This window comes from Neovison vison, chromosome 8, assembly GCF_020171115.1.
Source record: "Neovison vison isolate M4711 chromosome 8, ASM_NN_V1, whole genome shotgun sequence".
Lineage (NCBI taxonomy): Eukaryota > Metazoa > Chordata > Mammalia > Carnivora > Mustelidae > Neogale > Neogale vison.
In genome coordinates this window covers 83,501,304-83,524,350 of record NC_058098.1, presented here as the reverse complement: position 1 = coordinate 83,524,350, position 23,047 = coordinate 83,501,304, and the positions used below count along the sequence as shown (strand labels likewise).

The 23,047-nt window shown below is 36.7% G+C and overlaps 1 protein-coding gene across 6 annotated transcripts in view; it reads left to right on the top strand.

The window, feature by feature from the left end:
* The window catches only part of USP34 (ubiquitin specific peptidase 34), a 250,840-nt gene that overhangs the window by 71,531 nt on the left and 156,262 nt on the right, over window positions 1-23,047 (top strand). For all 6 annotated transcript variants that reach the window (XM_044264036.1, XM_044264038.1, XM_044264037.1 and 3 more), the window contains 3 exons: window positions 8,672-8,739; window positions 11,183-11,375; window positions 12,281-12,342. In XM_044264036.1, coding sequence (XP_044119971.1) covers window positions 8,672-8,739; window positions 11,183-11,375; window positions 12,281-12,342 — 323 coding nt within the window. The remainder of the gene's footprint in view (window positions 1-8,671; window positions 8,740-11,182; window positions 11,376-12,280; window positions 12,343-23,047) is intronic.

Sequence of the window (23,047 nt, the reverse complement as noted above, 5' to 3'; positions counted from 1 at the left end):
GGGGAGAATGGTCATCTCTGCAGTATTGAGTCTCCTTATCTGTAACCATGGTAAATGTGTTTTTATTTACATGTCCTTAAATTTCTCTCCTATTTTTCTGTTTCTGTATAGGTGTTTATATGTCTTTTGTTTCTTAACAATTTTTATTTTTATTTATTTATTTCTTTGAAGTAGTGGGCTCCATGCCCAGTGTGGGGCTCATGACCCTGAGATCACAAGTCTCATGCTCTACAGACTGAGCCAGCTAGGCACCCCCAATTATAATTTTTTAAATCATTTTATTTTATTTCATCATGACAAATTCCCATCCTCTGTGTCCTTCATCTCCTCACACTCATCCCTTCTGATAAACATAACTTCTCTATAGTTGAGAGTCTCTGGTTTTGTCCCCCCCCTTTTGCTCATTTGTTTTATTTCTTAAATTCCACAAATGAGTGAGATCGTATGGTATCTGTCTTTTTCTGATTTATTTAGTTCAGCATTATACTCTGTAGCTCTATCGGTGTCATTGAAAATGGCAAAATTTCATTCTTTTTTATTGTTAAGTAATATTTCATTCTGTATGTGCCACATCTTTATCCATTCATTTGTCAATGGGCACTTTGGCTGCTTCCATAGTTTGGCTATTGTAAGTAATGCTGCAATAAACATAGGAGTGCAGGGTTGCTGGGGGAGGGGGTCTAAGGGGAAGGTGGTGGGGTTATGGACATTGGGGGAGGTATGTGCTATGGTGAGTGCTATGAAGTGTGTAAACCTGGTGAGTCACAGACCTGTACCCCTGGGGCTAATAATTGATTATATGCTAATAAAAGAATTAAAAAAATAGGGGTGCATATATCTTCTGAATTAGTGTTTTCATTTTTGGGGTAAATAGCCAGTTGTGTGATTACTAGGGTAGTTTCTAGTGTGATCCTAGGGTAGTTTTATTTTAATCTGTTGGGGAACCTCCATACTTTCTTCCACAGTAGCTGTACCAGTTTGTATTCCTACCAGCATTTGCATCCTCACCAGCAATTGTTGTTTCTTATGTTTTTGATTTTGGCCATTTTGACAGGTGTCAGTGATATCCCATTATAGTTTTGATTTGTTTTCCTGATGGTGAGTGATGTTGAGCTTCTTTTCATGTGTCTCTTGGCCATCTATATGTCTTCTTTGGAGAAATGTCTGTTCATATCTTCTGCCCATTTTTAATTGGATATTTTTTGTGTATGTGTGTTGAATTGTATAAGTTCTTTATATATTTTGGATATTAACCCTTTATCAGATATTTCACTTGAAATTGTCTTCTTCCATTTGGTGGGTTGCCTTTTTTAGTTTTGTTCGTTGTTTCCTTTGTTGTGCAGAGACTTTATTTTTATGTAGTCCCAATAGTTCATTTTTGCTTTGGTTTCCTTTGCCTTAGGAAATATATGTAGAAAAACGTTGCTATGGCTGATGTCAGAGAAATTACTGCCTGTGCGCTTTTCTAGGATTTTTACGGTTTTCAGGTCTTACATTTAGGTTTTTAATCCACATTGAGTTTTTTTGTGTGTGTGTGGTGTAAGAAAGTGGTCTAGTTTCATTCTTTTGCATGTAGCTGTCCAGTTTTCCTAACACCATTTGTTGAAGAGTCTGTCTTTTCCCCCATTGTATCTTCTTTTCTTCGTGGAAGATAATTGACAGTATAATTCTGGGCTTTCTGTTCTATTCCATTGACTTACTTACCTGTTTTTATGTCTGTGCCATACTGTTTTTGTTTTGTTTTGTTTTTTTAAAGATTTTGTTTATTTGTTTTAGAGTTCACGAGCAAGGGCGGGGCAAAGGGAGAGGGAGGTAGAGAATTCTAGGCAGACTGCGCTCAGCGCAGAGCCTGATGTAGGCCCAGTCTCACTCCTGAAATCATGACCCACGTGGAAACCAAGCAGATGCTCAATAAACTGAGCCACTAGGTGCCCCCAGTATCATACTGTTTTTATTACTACTGGTTGGTAATACAGCTTGAAGTTGTATTACCTGCAATTGTTTTCCTTCCAGATTTGTTTTTCTTTTCAAGATTGCTTTGGCTGTATGAGGTCTTCTGTGGTTCCATACAAATTTTAGGATTGTTTGTTCTAGTTCCATGAAAAATGCTGTTGGTATTTGCATAGGGATTGTGTTAAATCTGTAGATTGCTCTGGGTAGTATGGACATTTTAACAATACTTGTTCTTCAAACCCATGAGCGTGGCATGTCTTTCTGTTTCTTTGCATTGTTTTGAATTTCTTTCATGGGTGTTTTATAGTTTTCAGAGTATAGGTCTTTCATCTTCTTGGTTAAGTGTGTTCCTAGGTATTTAATTATTTTTGGTGCAATTGTACATGGGGTTGTTTTCTTGATTTCAATTTTTGCTGATTCATTATTAGTGTATAGAAATGTAGTGGATTTCTGTACGTTGATTTTATGTCTTTTAAATTTACTAGATTCATTTATCAGTTCTAGTCTTTTGGTGGAGCCTTTAGGGTACTGTATATATGGCATCATGTCATCTGCAAATAGTGAAAATTCCATTTCCTCCTTGCCAATTTCTATACCCTATTTTTTTTTCCCAATTTATTTATTTTCAGAAAAACAGTATTCATTATTTTTTCACCACACCCAGTGCTCCATGCAAGCTGTGCCCTCTATAATACCCACCACCTGGTACCCCAACCTCCCACCCCTACCCTATTTTTTTTTCCATTTTCTTGTCTGACTGCTGTGGTTAGGACTTTTTACAAAATGAGTAAAAGTGGTAAGAGTTAACTTCCGTGCCTTGTTCCTGACCTTAGGGGAAAAGCTCTCAAGTTTTTAACCACTCAGTCTGATGTTGTCTGTGGGTTTTTCATATAAGGCCTTTATTATGTTGAGATATGTTCTATGTAGACCTTCTTTGGTGAGGCTTTTTACCATGAATGGATGTTGTACTTTGTCACATGCTTTTTCTGCACTTACTGAGATGATAATGTTTTTTTTCCTTTCTCTTATGGATGTGATGAGTCATGCTGATTGATGAATATTGAGCCATCTTTCATCCTGGGAATAAATGCCACTTGATTGGTGTTGTATGATTTTTTTAAAAAAATATTTTGTTGAATTTGGTTTGCTAATAATATTGTTGGGGATATTTGCATCCATATTTTAAGAACTGTTGGCCTGTAGTTCTTTTTTTGTGGTGTCTTTATGAGTTTTTTTTTTTTTTTAAAGATTTTATTTATTTATTTGAGAGACAGAGATCACAAGTAGGCAGACAGGCAGGCAGAGAGAGAGGAAGGGAAGCAGTCTCCCTGCCAAGCAGAGAGCCCAATGCGGGGCTTGATCCCAGGACCCTGGGATCATGACCTGAGCCTAAGGCAGAGGCTTTAACCCACTGAGCCACCCAGGTACCCCTTTTATCCAGTTTTTATCTCAAGGTGATACTGGTCTCCTAGAATGAATTTGGAAGTTTTCCTTCCTCTTCTGTTTTGTGGAATAGTTTAAGAAGAATAAGTATTAATTCTTTAAATGGTTGGTAGAAATATCTGTGAAGCCATCTCATCATGGAATTGTTTTTTTACAGATTCAATTTCATTGTTGGTAATTAAGTCTCTTCAAATTTTCTATTTATTTCTGCTTTAGTTTTGGTAGGTTATATGTTTTTAGGAATTTATGCATTTGTTCACAGTTATTCAATTTGTTGGCAAAATGTTTTCGTAGTATTCTGTTAAAATTGTATTTCTGTGCTGTTGGTGGTTATTTATTCTCTTTCATTAGTAATTTTGTTTCTTTAGGTCCTCTCTTTTTTTTAGGAGTCATTGTAGAGGTTTATCACTTTTGCGATAAAAGAACCAGCTTTTGGTTTCCTCTGTTCTGTTGTTTCTTTTTTTTTTTTTTTAAAGATTTTATTTATGTATTTGACAGAGAGAGATTACAAGTAGGCAGAGAGGCAGGCAGAGAGAGAGAGGAGGAAGCAGGCTCCCTGCTGAGCAGAGAGCCCGATGCGGGACTCCATCCCAGGACCCTGAGATCATGACCTGAGCCGAAGGCAGCGGCTTAACCCACTGAGCCACCCAGGCGCCCCTGTTCTGTTGTTTCTTTTTAGCTTGCATGTCATTTATTTCTGCTCTAATCTTTTTTATTTCTTTTCCTGGGTTTGGGTTTTGTTTTTTCTTTATCTAGCTCCTTTAGGTGTAAAGTTACGTTGTTTGAGATTGTTCAGACTTCTTGAGGTAGGTGTATATTGCTCTATACTTTCCTCTTTAAGATTTTTAATAAAAAATTTTATTTTTTAAAAACTATTATTTTTTTTTAAAGATCTTAATTTTTTCAGAGAGAGTGAGAAAGGGAGTATGAGCTGGGGGAGGAGCAGAGGGAGAGAGAGAAACAGATTCCCTGCTGGGCAGGGAGCCCAATGTGGGGCTTGATCCCAGGACCCTGGGATCATGACCCAAGCTGAAGGCAGATGCTTAACTGATGCGAGCCATCCAGGTGCCCTGTAAGCTTTTAATTTTTAAGTAATCACTATATTCAAAATGGGGTTTGAACCCATACCCTGAAATTAATAGTTGTATGCTCCACTGACTGAACCAGCCAGGTGCCCCTATACACGCCTCTCTTAGAACCAGTTTTGCTGTATCCCAAAGATTTTGGACGATTGTGTTTTTCATTTCATTTGTTTCTGTGTAATTTTTTATTTTTTCTCTGATGATTTTTTTTCATTGATTGTTTTAAAGATTTCATTTATTTATTGACACAGAGTGAGAGTGAGTGAGCGCACACAAGCAGGGGTAGTGGGAGAGGGAGGACAGGCTTACTCTGGAGCAGGGAGCCCAACACAGGGTTTGATCCCAGGATCGCAGAATCATGACATGAGCCAAAGGCGGACGCTTAACCCACTGAGCCACCCAGGCACTCCTGTTCATTATTTAGTTGCATGTTATTTAACCTTCATGTATTTGTGACCTTTCCAGAGTTTTTCCTGTGGTTGATTCCTAGTTTCATAGCAATGTGGTTAGAAAAGATGTATAGTATGACTTTGATCGTTTTTAATTTTTTGAGATTTGGTTTTTGGCCTAGTATGTGTTTTAGAGAATGTTCATGTGCACTTGAAAAGAATGTGCATTCTGTTTTAGGATAGGATATTCTGAAAATGTCTGTTAAATCCATGTCCAGTGTGTCATTCAAAGCCACTGTATGATTGTTGATTTTCTGTTTGGATGTAAGTGGAGTGTTAAAGTCCCCTACTACTATTAAATTACTGCTGATTGGTGTTCTTTCATTGTTTGTTGGCTTTAGTGATATATCTGGATTCCTTTCACTTTATTGTTTGCATATTACTGGTTTTCGATTCGTGGTTGCCCTTAGGTTTGTATATAACAACTTCTGCATATAGCAGACTGTATCAAGTTGGTGGTCACTTGAGTCTTTTTTAAAGATTTATTTATTTTAGTGAGATAGAGCACTGAGTATGAGTGGGGAAGGGGCATAGGGAGAGAATCCTCAAGCAGACTCCCCACTGAGTGATGGGCTTGATCCCACAACCCATGAGATCACAACCTGAGTTGACACCAAGAGTCAGAGAGCCAACCGAATGAGCCACCCAGGTGCCCCTTAAGTTTATTTTAATGGTTGTATTTTTTTAAATTTTAGTTTCCATTATAGTTAACATATAATGTTACTAGTTTCCGCTTAAGTTTAAATCTCTTCTTTACCCTTCTGTCAACGTTTTAGGTATATGGTGTCATATTTTTGAGGTATATAACATTGTCCTTGGACAAGTCCATATGTTTTGCTATGCTTACCATAAGTGTAGCTGCCGTCTCTCACCATGCTACAACCCCAGTATAATATGATTATTTTCCCTATGCTGTATCTTTTATTCTTGTGACTTACTCATTCCATAAATGAAAGCCTGTATTTACGACTCCTCTTAACCTATTTTGTCCATCACCCCACTTCCCTCCCCTTTGGCAACCACCAGTACTCTGTATTCATGGGTCTCTTTCTGCTTTTCATTAGCTTTGATATTTATTGTTTTATTATTAGCTATTAGTTTCGATATTCATTGTTTTGATATATTTTTTTTTAAGATTTGATTTTTTTATTTGACAGAGAGCGAGATCACAAGTAGGCAGAAAGAGGCAGGCAGGCAGAGAGGAGGAAGCAGGCTCCCTACTGAGCAGAGAGCCCAATGCGGGGCTCGATCTCAGGATTCTGAGATCGTGACTTGAGCCAAAGGCAGAGACTTAACCCACTGAGCCACCCAGGTGCCCCTGTTTTGATATGTAGATTCCATGTGTAAGTGAAATCATGAGGTATTTTTCTTCCTTTGTCTATGTCACTTAGGATAATACTCTGTAGGTCCATTCACGTTACTGCTTTTGGGAAGATACCATTCTTTCTTATGGCTGAGTAATATTTTATTGAGTATGCATATATATATGTGTAGAATTAATTTTTTGAGGAACCTCCATACTGCTTTCCACAGTGGCTGCACAGATTAAAGTCCCACCATCATTTTACCCACCCTCACCAACACTTAATTGATCTTTTTGATTCTCACCATTCTGACAAGTATAAGGTTAGTAACTCATTGTGGTTTTGATTTGCATTTCCCTGATGAGTAATGATGTTGAGCATCGTTAGTAATGTCTGTTTGGGCTCTCTGCCCATTTTTAATCAGATTTTTTTTTGTGTGTTCTATTAAAAAAAATTTTTTTTTGGATATTAACAAATATCAGGTATGCCACTTGCAAATATATTCTTCCATTTAGTAGGTTGTCTTTTAGTTTTGCTGGTTTCTTTTGCTATGTAAAAGCTTCTTATTTTAGTGTAATCAGAATAGTTTACTTTTGGTTTTTTTTTTTTTTGCCTAAGGAATCATATCTAGAAAAATATTGCTGAGGTTGATGTTCAAGGGATACCTGTGTTTTTTTTTTTTTTTAGAAGTTTTAGATTTCAGATTTAGTTCTTTAATCCAGTATGAATTTGTTTTTGTGTATGGTGTGAGAAAGTGGCCCATTGTCATTCTTCCGCATGTGGCTGTCCACTTGTCACAACACTGTTTATTGATGAGACTTGTTTTTTCCTCATTGTATGTTCTTGCTGCTTTTTTTGTGGATTAATTGACCATATATTCATGGGTTCAATTCTGCATTCTCTGTTGTCTTCCATTGATCTATGTGTTTGTTTTTGTGCCAGTATTACACTGTTTTGATTTCTAGAGTTTTTTAATAGAACTTTAAGTTTGGAATTGTAATGCCTCCTGCTTTCCTTTTCTTTTTAAAGATTTTTCTGGCTATTTGGGGTGTTTTGCGGTTCTGTACAAATTTCAGAATTATTTCTTCTGGTTCTGTGAAAAATACTGTTGGTATTTAGATAGGGATTGAATTGGATTTGTAGATTGCTTATGACCATTTTGTTGGTATTAATTCTGTCTTTCAGTCCATGAATGTGGACTCTTTATTTGTGTCATTTTCAGTTTCTTTCATTAGTGTTTCATCGTTTTCAGAGTATAGGTTTTTCACCTCCTTGGTTACGTTTATTCCTAGGTATTTATTATTTTTGGTGCAATTATAAATGGCTTTTTAATAAAATTTATTTTTCCGCTGCTTTGTTAAGTGATACTGGTTTTAATGCTTCATTTTTAAAGATTTTATTTATTTATCCATTTGACAGAGAGAGATCACAAGTAGGCAGAAAGGCAGGCGTAGGGGGAGGGGGAAGCAGGTTCTCTGCTGAGCAGAGAGCCCAGTGCGGGGCTCGATCCCAGGACTCTGAGATCTTGACCTGAGCCAAAGGTAGAGGCTTAACCCACTGAGCCACCCAGGCTCCCAGTGCTTCATTTTTAGTGTAATGACTTAGTTTTTTTGTACTGTTTAGGACCTTCTGATCAATATGAATTAAAGGTGTTCTTGTTTTATTCTGAATCTTAGAAGGAGAAGTTTTAACATTAGACCATTAGTATAGTGTTTGCTGTAAAACTTACATAGGTATTTTTGATTAGAGTGGAGCCATACATTTTTTATTTACAAATTTGTTTCTCTGTCCTTGCCTTTGGTAAGACTTAGTATTATAACTTGTTATTTGATAATTTGTGTAGGATCTTTGTTCTTACCTGATACTTAAGCCATTATTTATGAGACTAAAACTATGAAGTAAGCATATTTTGAAAAAATTATAATTCTAAGGTTAGTACTTAAGAGTTTAATTCAGTAAATTGTTGATACTCTAATCCATAAAATAGATTTCCTTTAGTTGGATATTGAAATGACTAGAAATCACAGGTAACTTGGTATTTTTTAGAAGGAAGAAAGATTTTTTATTAAAAACTAAGGTGATTTATTAAAAAGCTAATTTAACACTGTGGTACTTGTGTTGCTTTCATAGAAAGAGGTATACAGTATCCTGTAGTAAGATGATATTACCAGGATAGGTAGATAGTACTCCCTATTGAGCAAGAAGGTAACATTCGTGAGATTGATACCTATACCTATGTATATTTCAAAATGTATATAGGTTACTCACCTGATTTGTGTGTAATCTTGTTTTTTAGTTTATTCTTTTTAAAATATGTAAAAATGTATATAGTTTTAAAACCAACAAAATATTTAGTGTTCTTGTTTGTAGTTACAGTAATGTGTATTATGTGTATTTCACATAATCATTATATATTAATGTCATATTTGTTTCTTTATAGATTAGAATATGGCTACATATCCCTGCTGTCATGCAGCACATTATCCCTTTTAGGACCTATGTTATTAGGTAAGTTTATAAAATCTTTTCCTCTTGATTAACAATGTACTGCATTTAAATAGTTCTTAACATAGTGTAGAATTATGTTGTTAGAAAGTCTCTTGTACTGTACTCATGTCCTCTAGAGAAAATTTTAATTGACAGTTTGGTGCACAATATTTTTTATGCTCACGTAGGCTCATATTTAATGTTCACTTTTAAGCAATTTATGTTGGACCTTTTTTTCTTAAAGTTTTTTTTTTTTTAAATGTAATACTTACACCCAGCATGGGGCTCAAACTCAAAACCACTACCTAGATCAAGAGTTGTATGTTCCAGCAACTGAACCAGCCAGATTCTTCTGGACCTTTTTTTTCCCTTTTACATGAAGTATAAAGAGGTTCACAGTGTTTACATGGCAGTCCACCATATGCAGTCAACAAAGATATACAAGGATATTATGTTCTAGACATTGGGGATATAGCAGAGAAGAAAAGATTTCTCTTTTTGAGCAGACTCTGTACAGGAATATAGGATGTAAGCTTTGAAGTTGGAAAGAATATGACATTAAAGAAAGTAGAAGCAGACTGTTGTGGAATATAATGTGTAGGGAGGAATAATTATGATATGAGGTTGGATAAGCAAGGGCAGGTTATTTTGGACGTTAAAAGCCATTATAAAGAGTTTGGATTTAATTTTAGCAAAGGGATTCTATTCAGTGCTTTTCAGCAGGTGAGTCATGATGATTTTTAGCAGATGACTTCAGCCTTTAAATGTATCATAAATTGTAGGATTGTCAGAGTAGGAGCTGGGAGACCAGTTGAAAGGTTAGCTTAGTAGTCCTTGAAAGGAATGATGGTATGATGGTTACTGGTGCAAGGATTGCTTATGGTGATTTTGAAAATTGAATTGATGTAAGCGAAAATAAAGTGAATAGGATTGGTGATTCTGGGATTTAAAGGGGTGGGCATCACTTAAGTGCCCCACCTCAATTTCTCTTTTGTGCTGTATCATTAACGGAGATGTGAAAGACTGGGAGAACTTTGAGACTTAATTTTGAGATGCCTGTGGAACATTTATGTGGCACTGGTGAATTGGGAGTGTAAGCATATAATTAAGAACAGTACCATTAATTGAGTTATCGGTATAAGGACAGCAGTTATTAAACACTTCATGGAAGTGAATGAGAGATTATCTGGGTAGAGAATCTAGAAGGTGAATAGAAGTGTGTTGAGGATGGAACCTTTGTATCAGTTTGCTTTTGCTGAGTAAGAAAACCACCCCCAAATCTTAGTGACTTAAAATAACAGCCATTTATTATTTCTCACAGTTCTTGGGCTGACTAGTTCTTTTGTTTTGGGCTGACATGGCTGGAACAGCATTCTCTAAAGATAGCACCTCACTCTTGTATCCTCTGGTTGACAGGTTGAGTGTTACCGAAGTGCAGGCGAGTTCCTGTTCATCTTACAGTTGTCTAGTTGTTAGTTGGGGCATTAGCCATGTCTCCCTCATCCAGCAGCCTAACCTGGGTTCCTTTTCTTGGTGATAGAAGAGTTCCCATCCAGAAAGGGCAAGCTCAAAGGCATTTTAAACTTCTGTTTCTCTCACATCTTTTATTGTTCCATTGGTTAAATCAGCTTTCGTGGTAAAGCTCAGAATCAGGGAGTAGAGAAATAGATGACACCTTTTGATGGGAAGAGTGGTGAAGTTGTATTGCAAAGACCTATGTAAAATGATAGGAGTATTTCGGGGCCATTTTGCAATCCATTAACAAACCTCAAGGATGTTGAAAGGTTGGGTAGAGGAGGAGGAACTAACCAAATAGAACATGCAGGACCTGAGGAAAACCAGTGGTTTGTGATATCTGGAAGCCAAATAAAAAATTTTAAAAAAAATATACACATTTAAAGAGGTTTGCTTATGTGGGGGGTAGATGTACTGTTACATAAGAAAGCAGCAAGAGCTGTGTACATGACATGACAGGTACGAGAATAAAAAGCTTCAGTGGAGGTACAGAGTCCAGTGTTAAATGACTTGGCTCTTGGCAGTTTCTGCTTCAGCAAAGGACATAGTGCCTCAGGTCATAATATTTGAAGCATCACTTAGGAATAATTTAAATTGGGAATGTTAATCCTAGGATGTCAGATTCTACTTTACTAAACATTTTGGAGGTATGGAGCAAATGAATATTACTGACTTATTGAAGAGGTTTTAGGAGTATTTTTTTTTTTTTTTAAAGATTTTATTTATTTATTTGAGAGAGAGAGACAGTGAGAGAGAGCACGAGCGAGGAGAAGGTCAGAGAGCGAAGCAGACTCCCCATGGAGCTGGGAGCCTGATGTGGGACTCGATCCCGGGACTCCAGGATCACGCCCTGAGCCGAAGGCAGTCGTCCAACCAACTGAGCCACCCAGGCGTCCCTTAGGAGTATTTTGCAAGTTCTTATATATGTTTTATTTCTGAATCATTTAAGGTATTTATGCAAGCTCTCTGATCAGGAGTTAAGACAGAGTGCGGCTCGAAACATGGCTGACTTAATGTGGAGCACAGTGAAAGAACCATTGGATACAACATTATGCTTTGATAAAGAAAGCCTAGATCTTGCATTTAAGTACTTCATGTCACCGACTTTGACAATGAGATTGGCTGGACTAAGTCAGATAACGGTAGGCTATATTTATTTATTTTGAGTCATTTTTTAATTTGCCTTTTGCACTGTCATCATCATCATCATCATCATCATCATAATACCTGCTATTTATGGAGCACTTATGTGAGGCATTGTGCTAAGTATTTTACATGTTTTACTTTGTATGGTCCTGATAATTTCAGTATTTTCCTTATTTTATTTTTTAAAAGATTTTTAAAAAATAATTTATTTTGAGAGAGAGACAGAAAGAGCATAAGTTGGGGGAGGGGCATAGGGAGAAGCAGGCTCCCCACTGAGCAGGAAGCCTGATTCCGGGCGAGATCCCAGCACCCTGGGATCATGACCTGAGCTGAAGGCAGACACTTAACCGACTGAACCACTCAAAAATCCTGCAAGTAATATTTTAAATAGAAACATGTATAGTAATACATATCTCATTTTGGGGATGAGATGGGGAGGAAGACGTGGTATCCATAAGTCTATATTCTTGCATAATAGCAATTTGCTAGAGCTAAGAAGTTAGCTGAATGCTTTAGAATGGATATGCTTTTTCTGGTATACCAGGGTCTCCATGAACTTTACTTCTTTGTAGTGTAGTTATTCTTGGAGTAACTAGATTTTACCCAGGTATTAGACTTTGTAAATGTAGAAAATACTTGACATTTTTCTGAAGTAAATCATAAATGAATTTATTGAAGAAGCCTTTCGTTAAATTTTATTTCTGTAGTGTGACTTACCAATTGCTTGCATTAGGGTTTTTGTGTTTTTCCCTTATTTAGCTTTGTTTTCTTGATTTTTCATATGTACTTAGTGGAATAAAGCACGAGGTATTACTGGTAGGATGAAATTATTTCTTAACAGTTGGTAACATACCAGAAAAAACTTGTAAAAATACCTTTAATTTTTTTTCTCTAATTATAGAATCAACTTCACACCTTCAATGATGTATGCAATAATGAATCCTTGGTATCAGACACAGAAACGTAAGTAGGAATATTAATTTATATATAAGTGTATCATTTTATTGTGCAGCTGCTTATATGGTAAATAATAATTGTGACTATTAGGTTTGAAGTATTTACTAGAAATTCTTTGCCTTGTGGCTTCATTTGTATAGTTTTGAATAAACTGTCAGAACGGTATGTTGAACCATTTGTTTTTTAAAAGGTATACAACACATAGTATTAGTGTCACAAAATGCAGAAGGGTACTATTTATAAGGGAAAATTTAGTAGTAAAGAATATGGTATTGGTAGTTTTCAGAAAGCACACTTGATGCCAATAATGTAAAGACCTTATTCAACACATTTTTGGGGGAAAAACCAAGTCAGTGATGTTCATGTTTAGAAAGAAGTAGTTGTTATAGCTTAGGGCTTTTCAGTATCTTGGAAATATTTATTTATTCCAGTATTCCATTTAGGTGTTTGTCCAGTGTAGAAATCCATTTTAAAATCTCATTTGGGTAGTAATAGCTTCTGCTTGGACAGAATTGTATAGTTTTAAGGTGTTAGAAAATTCATAATTGTATGAAAGAGTTGTATTTTTGCTTTATTCTACCTTTTGTGCATTGATTTTAATTTTGTCCTGTGGAGTTAATCTCAGTTGAACCCAACCCTTTGTGAATGTGAAAGCCAAAGATGATACCTCTTTACGCTTTTGCATCTCCAGGCTAATGAGTTCTTATTCTTCCAATATATGTTTTTTTTTTTTTTTTAAATTTATTTATTTGAGAGAGAGAGACAGTGAGAGAGAATGAGCGAGGAGAAGGTCAGAGAGCGAAGCAGGCTCCCCATGGAGCTGGGAGCCCGATGTGGGACTCGATCCCGGGACTCCAGGATCACGCCCTGAGCCGAAGGCAGTCGTCCAACCAACTGCGCCACCCAGGCGTCCCTTATTCTTCCAATATATGTTATGGTGTTTAGTTATATTACCAGATCATTCTCTCATCTTTGGCAACATTCTTGATTCGTGATCCTCTTAAAATATGTTGCCTAGAGTTGGTCATAGCTTTATAAATTCTGGGTCATATTGGAGTACTATTTCCAGTAGTCAGGACATTACAGAGACTATATCCAGTATGTAAAACTACAGCTCTGGATTTCCCTTTTACTCCTTTAGTGCTGCCTCCTCCATAAGACTGCCCAAGAGAATGTTAAATTTGCCAGTACAGTAATTACCCCCCACCTCTGCCATACAAAACAAAACAAAACAAAACAACCCTGGAATATCACTACAGTAACTTCACATGTCCAGGCTAGCTAGATCTTTATGTTGCTGAAACAGTGCATAGAGAGAGAAGGCATTCCATTGGGGGGAGAAAAAAAAACATGGGGTGTCTGTGTGGCTCAGTCTGTTAAGCATCTGCCTTCGATTCAGGTCAATGATCTCAGGGTCCTGGGATTAAGTCCTGCATGCTCAATAGGGAGTCCGCTTCACCCTCTGTCCCCCATGCCCCCTCACTCCCGCTTGTATGCATGTTCTCTCTCTTTCTCTCTCTCAAAGTTAAATAAAATCTTTTTAAAAAAAGGAATAAGGAATGTGCATTCTAAAGACATGATAAAGGAAAGTGGGGGGAGAGTCCAAATTTTGAGAAACAGTGGATAGAGGTAGTTCAGATTGGGAAGAGGAGTGTTCTTACAAGGTGAGAAAATTATTGTTGCAGCCTATGAATTGTCTCTCTCCTTTTTAGCAGTTTTATTAAGGTATAAGTATTATATCTATCATAAAGTTTACCTGTTTTTATAGTGAATTTTAGGAAATTGACAGAGTTATATGAAAATCATCACAACCCAGTATGTATGTATGTATTTACTTATTTATTTGTTAGAGAGCGCCCACAAGCAGGGAGAATGGAAGGCAGAGGGAGAAGCAGGCTCTTCCTTGATCAAGGAGACTGATGGTGGGACTTGATCCCAGGACCCTAGGATCCCAGGACCCTACGATCATGACTTGAGCTGAAGGCAGACATTTAACTGACTGAGTCCCCCAGGAGTCCGCACAATCCAGTTTTAGAACATTTCCATCCCTTCAGAAAGATCCCCTTTGCCAATTTGTAGTCAGTTCCTAGTCTTACTCCCACTAATATACTTTCTCTCTATAGATTTACTCATTATGGACATTTCATGTGGATGGAATTATGATAGTTATCTTTTTCATTTAGTTTCTTTTCAGTTATTCTTTCATTATACTGTTTTTCTTGAGGCTCATTTATGCTGTGGAGTGAAGTAGTACTTCATTCCTTATTGCAAAATAGTATTACATTATGTAGGTACAACATTTTGTTTTTCCATTTACCAGTTCTTATCTATTTTGATTATTCCCACTCTGGTTCATATGAATAACACTCCTTTGTTTTATTATTTTAAGGATTTATTTACTTTAGAGAGAGCTTGTGGCCCCATGTAGCAGGGGATGGGACAAAGGGAGAGGGAGATAATCTCAGGCCGACTTCTCAATGAGCATAGAGCCTGAAGTGAAGCTCGATCTTTTGACCCTAATAAGATCATGACCTAAACCAAAATCAAGAGTTGGACACTTAACTGATGAGCACCTGGGAGTCCCCTGAATAATGGTCCTTTAAACATTTGCGAACCTTTTTATGGAAATATGTTTTCATTTCTCTTGGTAAATAGGAGTGTAATGGCTGGTTTTTATGCTCATTTTGTGTCTCACTTAAAAAAAAATTCTCAAAATGTTTTTTAGCATAGCTGCATCTTTTTACATTCTGACTAGTAATGTATGAGGGATCCAGTTTCTCCCTGTTCTCAGCAGCACTTGTTATCATCTGTGTTTTTGATTATAGCTATGCTAGTGGGTATAAAGTAGTATTTCATTATGGCTTTAATATGCATTTCCCTAATTAATGACATTGAACATCTTTTTATATGGTTATGTGCTGTTCTATTTTGTGTGTTGTTTTCCTTTTTTTTTTTAAGTAAATTGTTTATGCACATTTTTGCCCAGTTTTAAATTAATTGTCTTTTTTATGGACTAGTATAAGATCTGTAGTACAGAATGTTCATAGGTGCTTAAGAAGACTGTTCAGCTTTCCTCCCATCTTTCTTTGCTGCCACAGTGATGCACATGAATGTCCTGGCAGTTGCTCGCAACAGTATTAACAATGCCGAAAAGAGATGCAAATGCCAGGTTCTAATTAGGCCATGCTCCAAAGTCATCTTCTGGTTTCTTTTCTTTTTCTTTTTCTTTTTTTTCTTTCTTTCTTTTTTTTTTTTCTTCCATCTTCTGGTTTCTAACTGTGATGATGAAGCAGGTTTACATTGGTAAATTTTGAAATCACTGATAAGTACAGAGCTGGGAAAGTTGTTTTGAACCTCACAGGCAGGTTAAACAAATGTGGAGTAATCAGCTCCAGATTTGATGTACAAGTCAGAGTTCTAGAAAAATGGCAGAATAATCTGCTCCTTCCCACCAGTTTGGTTTCATTGTACTGACAACCTCAGCTGGCATTGTGGACCATGAAGAAGCAAGGTGAAAACATTGAGGAGGGAAAACCCTGGGGTTCTTTTTCTACAGATATAATACATATGTCAAAAAACATGCCTCTGTTGACTGTGTTCCCCCCCCCTCAAAATTTTTTTTGCTATTATTTTATAGAGTGTTGTGTATAGATGTAATGAGCTTTTAGTATTATTTGCCCTTATACTCTTGTTTTTCTGTCTAGTTCTGTTATTAAGAGTAGGTTATTGAAGTCTCCAATTCCATTTAATCCTCCTCATTTTGTGGTATCCGTATTTGTGAATTTGCCTGTTTGCTGCAATTTATCTTTTCTTTTCTTTTTTTTTTTTTTTAAAGATTTTATTATTTATTTGACAGAGAGAGATCACAAGTAGGCAGAGAGACAGGCAGAGAGAGAGAGAGGAGGAAGCAGGCTCCTGCTGAGCAGAGAGCCCGATGCCGGACTCGATCCCAGGACCCTGAGATCATGACCTGAGCTGAAGGCAGCGGCTTAACCCACTGAGCCACCCAGGCGCCCCTTATTTCTAATCCCCAAACCATTACTTGTGTTGCTTTCACGGTCATTTGTGGACATGCTCAGAACAGTAAAAAATTTGAGTCTTTAAACATGCACATTCCCACCTGAAGTCAAACAATGTAATGCTCTACTTTCTTGTTTTACTGCTGGTACAGTGGTGACCAGAAGATGGAAATGGTAGCAGGCAGTGCATTGTAGTGCAGGAAGCTCCAGTTCTGAGGCCATTTGAGTAGAAAGTGAATCCCAACTCTAGGTTAGAGGGACAGCCTCAACCACGTCACCTAAACACTTCTGAACCTCAGTTTGTAAGACAGAGAAAAAGGAAGATAAGTTGTTTTTTAGTGTAGCAATTTTATTTTTTGTATCCTGTTTTTAAAAGATTTTATTTATTTGACAGAAAAAGAGAGCATGCACACAAGTAAGGGAGAGGGAGAAACAGACTCCCATGGAGCAGGGAGTCCGATGTGGGGCTTGATCCCAGGACCCTGGGATCATGACCTGAGTGTAAGGCAGAAACTTAACCAACTGAACCACCCAGGCGCCCCATGCAACAACTTTATAGAATTGTCATGAGCAACAAAATTGACTGTATTGTCTTTATTTCTCTTCAGTTGTACGTATGTATGTGTGTATAATGGAATACAGTTGAAAAGAATGAAATCTTCCATTCATGACAACATGGATGGACCTTGAAGATGTTACAGTGAGATAAGTCACATAAGTTTGTAGGAACCTTATATGTGGGCATGAAAAACAACAAATCCAAGCTTGTAGTGATTGTCAGAGGTGGGGGTGGGGAGTGAGTGAAATGGTGAAAGTGCTCAAAAGGTGTAAATTTGGTAAAAAAAATAAATTGGGGTCGTAATGTATAGCATGTCAACTATAGTTAGTAATACTGTAATGCATAGTTGGAAGTTGCTAAGAGATTAGATCTTAAAGGTTCTTATTCTCACAAGAAAAAGAAATTTGTAACTGCATAATGATAACTAGAGTTAGTGCGGTGATCATTTCATAATATATACAGATATTGATCATTGTTGTATGCCTGAACTGATAAAATATTATATGTCATGGTCTCTGATGGCATTTTTACATAAGGGGAAATAGCCTCCCTTGCATTACTCTTAATGAAATGGGAGCTTCAAGATAAACTTTAGTTCTGTGAAGTGCATGTCTTTAAGTTAGTTTCACATATGGATTGTAGAACAAATTGTGTACCTAGGTCATGTATGTTTTGCATTTAATCAACCGCAAGTCACATTCTTGTACTGAGTCATGGTCCTAAAGAGAATCCACTTTAGGATGCAGTTGATGTTAATGATGCGTTCTTTTTACACATTAAAGGAGCAGGTGAGAATAGTTTGAAAAAGGATTCAAGAGTTCAGTATTGGCTAATTTAGTGTAGTGGCTTTTTATAGTATAACTGCTGGAATGAGTAGCAAGAATTGGCTGTATTTGTCTTTTTCTCCCTTCAGTTCTGTTACTTTTTGTTTTCATGTATTTGGGGACTTTTTTCCCCCCTTAGATCCATACATATAATTGTTATATTCATGATCCTTTCATCCATTTATCAGTAAAAAATGTCCCACTTAGTCTCTTTGAAACATTTTTTGGCTTTAAGTTTATTTTGTCTGATGTTAGTATAGCCTCTGCAACTTTATTGTTTTCATGGTATATCTTTTTCCATTCTTATTATCCCCTCATTGTCTTACTTTAAACCTGTTTGTGTTTTGGATCTAAAGCCTGCTGCTTATTTATTTATTTAAAAAGCTTGTCATTTAGATGCAGGATTTAAAAACCAAATCCTATAATCTCTCTCTCTCTCTCTCTCTCTCTTTTTTTTTTTTTTTTAAAAAGTAGGCTCCACGCACAGTGTGGGGCTTGAACTCAGAACCCTGAGATCAAGAGTTGTGTGTTTTGGGCGCCTGGGTGGCTCAGTGGGTTAAGCCGCTGCCTTCGGCTCAGGTCATGATCTCAGGGTCCTGGGATCGAGTCCCGCATCGGGCTCTCTGCTCAGCAGGGAGCCTGCTTCCTCCTCTCTCTCTCTGCCTGCCTCTCTGCCTACTTGTAATCTCTCTCTGTCAAATAAATAAATAAAATCTTTAAAAAAAAAAAAAAAAAGACTTGTGTGCTTTACTCCTGAACCAGCTAGGCATCTTCATCTCTGCCTTTTGATGGGAGTATTTAATCCATTTATTTTTAATGTCATTCTGTATTTGGATTTATATCTGCCATTTTGCTGTTAGTTTTCTGTATGCCACCTTTTTTGTTTTTCTGTTTCTCCTTTACTGCTTTTATCCTAGTATGCCATTTTAATTCCTTTGTTTTTTTTTTTAATACTTGAAAAATTATTTTCTTGGTGACTTCATTATAGGTTATAGTATGCATCTTAGTTACTTAGTCTTTAGATCAATAATGGAATTTTAGTAAAATATTGAAATATTGTTCTAGTATAGTGCTATTCCTTTGTTTCTGATGAGAGGCCAGCTGTTAAATGTACTGTGGTTCCCTTGTACACACATTTCATTTTCTCTTTCTGATCTCAAGATTTTGCTCTTCATCTTTGCCTTTTAACAATTTGATGATAAGCTGTGCATCTCCTTTTGTGTATCTACCTTAGTTGGAGTTTGTTGTGATTTCTGGATATGTAGATGACTTTTTTTAATAAAAATGGGATTTTTTGGCTGTAATTTCTGTAGGGTGGTTTTTTGTTTGTTTGTTTGTTCTGCCTATACCTGGGAGTCCACTTACATGTATGTATCCAGAGCCCTGAATAATTGTGATTGATAATGTTGTTTAGCTCTATAGTTGGCTAAGTTATAGTCACAGTTCTGAATTAATAGAAAAGTCCAAGGTCTCCTTATAATATCCTTGAAGAAATTGAAAGAATGAGGCTTATTTTTTATAATTAGTTGTTGAAGTATCTTTCTGTATGTTATGCAGGTCAGAGAATTGACTCATGGATCATAGCTTTTGTAGGGCTATCCAAGAATAGGTAAAATACATCATTAATATTTTTATTTTTTTTTAAGATTTATTTATTTCAAGCGAGAGAAGAGCAGAGGGAGAAGGACAAGGAGAGAGAGAGAGAGAGGACAGGGCACAGAGCCTGACACAGGGCTTGATCCCATGACCCTGAGATCATGACCTGAACCAAAATGAAGAGTCAGATGCTTAACTGTCTGAGCCACCTAGGTGCCCCATTTTTTTTAAGGATTTTATTTATTTTTATTTTATTTATTTTTCTAAAGCCTTTTTTTAAAAAAGAGGCTTGTTTTATTCATCAGAGAGAAAGCAAGTGAGCGAGCACAAGCAGGGGGAATAGTAGGTAGAGGGAGAAGCAGGCTTCCTGCTGAGCAAGGAGCTCAATATGGTACTTGATCCCAGGACTGTGAGATCATGACCTGAGCTGAAGGCAGACGCCTAACCAACTGAGCCACTCAAGCATCCCTTTATTTATTTTAGAGATAACACATATGTGGGGGGCATGAATAATTTTATTTTAATCTTTTACCTTTTGAGGCACATGTATCTAATTCATAGCTTTTTTCCCTCTTTAGACTTAAATGGCTTTTAAAAAAAGTTTTATTTATTTGTCAGAGAGGGAGAGAGTGCACAAGCAGGGGGAGCCGCAGGCAGAGGGAGAAACAGGCTCATTGTTGAGCAAGAAACCTCATGCGGGACTTGATCCCAGTACTCTGGGTTCATGACCTGAGCTGAAGTAGATCCTTAACCTCCTGAGTCACTCAGGTGTCCCTTAAATGGCTTTTTAAATTCTTGTAACAAAGATAAATTATTTTATCTTTTCAGTTTTTCCTGTGTATAATTCATGTAGATGGGAAGATATGGGAGCTCTCATGGCAAGTCCTATTTTGTCTGTTTTCTTCCATATACCTAATATACCCTATCCCTACTTTTTTCATTAAATAGCTATTTAAAAATGTTTTTAAAGAAATGGGCAATTTGAAGAAGCTTATATCTATTAAAGAAATTGAATTAAGAATTACTGGCTTTGCTCAGGTGCTTTGATTTTGGCTCAGTTCATGGTCTCAGGGTTGTGAAACCAAGCCCTGTATTGGACTCTGTGCCTGTTTAAAATTCTCTCTCCTGCCCCAACCCCTTAAAAAGAATTACTGACTTTGCAAAACAGGAAGCACCAGGCCCACTTGTGTTTACTAGTGAATTCTACCTAATGTTTAAAGGAGAAATTTAAGGAAGACGTTACCCTAATACCAAAACCATACAAAGACATGTAAGAAAACTATAGCCCAGTATGTCTCATGAACACAGATGCAAAAATCTTCATAAACTATAAGCAAATCAAATAGAACAGTGTATAAAAAGAACTGTATACCACAGCCAAGTGAGTTTTATCTCAGGTATGCAAGGCCGGTTGAATTCATGTAATCTATCACATCAACAGGTTAAGGAAGGAAAAGCATATCATCATATGAATAGATAAAGAAAAAGCATTTGGCAAACTTGAACACTTAAGTTAAAAACTCAGTAAATTAGGAATAGAGGATAACTTCCTCAGCTTGATAAAGAACCTACAGATAACATCATATTAATAGAACCTCAAAGGTTTTCTGATCAGGAACAAGGAGAAATGTGTTCCCTCTCTTCAGGTCTTTCACCATTGTACTGGAATCCTACCTAATGCAGTAAGGCAAAGGAAGGAAATAAAAGTTACACAGATTGGGAAGGAAGAAATTGGTCTTTGACTGGAGATGACATCATTATCTATGTAGAAAATCTGAAAGAATTCAGATTCATGGAACCTAGTGATGAAGGACAGCAAGGTTACAGGATACACAGTGAAAACTCATTTGCTTTTCTATATATCAGCACAGAACACATGAAATTTGAAATTTATTATTAAAAAAAAATAATAGCATGAGCAGGGAGGGGGAGAGGCACAATCAGACTCCCCACTGAGTGGGGAGCTCAGTATGGGGCTTTATCCCAGGATCCTGAGACATGACCTGAGCTGAAGTCAGATGCTTAACTGAGCCACCCAGGCCCCCCTGCAATTTGAAATTTAAAATACAATACCACTTATGTTATCAAAACAAAAGTGAAATATTTATAGTATAGATCTTCATATTTTGTTAAATTTCTATGAGTAAAATTATATACTCTGATGAAAGATAGCAAGGAACTAAATAAATGAAGAGATACTCCATATTTATGGATAGAACATGCAAAAATATAAAGATAGCATTCTTCCCAACGATGATCTTTAAATTCATTGAAATCTCAGAATCCCGGCAAGTTATTTTCTGGATATCAAGAAAATAACTCTGACGTTTATATGGATGGACAGAGGACACATAATTATCAAGACAGTATTGAAAGGAAAAGAATAAAGTTGGCAGATTGATGCTGTCCATCTTCAAGACATACTGTAACATTGCAGTAATCAAGACAATGTGGTATTGGTGACATAGATTAATGGAACAGAATAGAGAGCTCAGAAACAGACCATATAAGTATAGTTAGTTGATCCTTGTCAGAAAAGCTAAGGCAATACCATGAAGCAAAGGTAGTCTTTTCAACAAATGGCATTGAAAGAATTGGACAACCAAATGCAAAAGAAAGAATCTAGACACAGACTTCATATACTTCATAAAGATTAATTTGAAATATATCCTGCACATAAACATAAAATGCAAAACTATATAACTCCTAGCAGATGGAGAAAACCTGGGATGTCCTTGTGTATGGCAGTGACCTTTTGGATACAATACCATAATCCATGAAAGAGAGAATTGATAAGCCTGGATTTTATTTAAGTTAAAAACTTGTGCTCTGTGAAAGATAGTGTCAAGAGAATGAGAAGATAGCCACAGGGAGAGGGGAAAATATTTGCAAAAGATTTATCTGATGAAGGACTGTTCACAAAATTTACAGAGAATCATGAAATTCAACAGTAACTACATGAACAATCTGAATAAAAGTATGCTAAACATTTTCTCAGCTGTCTTGCTAATGGAAGAGACACAGATGCCAAACACATGAAAAGATGCCCTATATCTTTCTATCTCTATGTCTTTCATTAGGGAAATGCATATTAAAACACCACTAAAATTCCACTGCACATCTATTAGAACAGTCAAAATTCAGAATACTGATAACACCAAATGCTGACAAGGATGTGGAGCAACAAGAACTCTCATTTGTTGCTAGTTACACTTTGGAAGGCTGTTTGGCAGTTTTTTTTTACAAAGCTCAACATACTCTTACCGTAGGTCTCACAGTTGTGCTCCCTGATATTTACCCACAGAAGTTGAAAGCTTACATCTCCACAAAAGCCTGCAGATGGAGAAATCTTATGTCGAGTGAAAGAAGCCAGATTAAAAAAATTATGGGGGTGGCTGGGTGGGTGAAAGCCTCTGTCTTCGGCTCAGGTCATGATCCCAGGGTCTTGGGATCGAGCCCCGCATCAGGCTCTCTGCTCAGCGGGGAGCCTTCTTCCTCCTCTCTGCCTGCCTCTGCCTACTTGTGATCTCTGTCTGTCAAATAAATAAAATCTTTAAAAAAAAAACTTAAAAAAATTATGTAGTGTATCTTTTTTTGACCCATGAAATTCTAGAAAATGAAAACTATAATAATGCAGATCACCGAGGAGTATGGTTGTGGAGACTGGTAAAGGGATGGATGACAGAGGGTCTTAAAGATACTTTTGGGTTAAT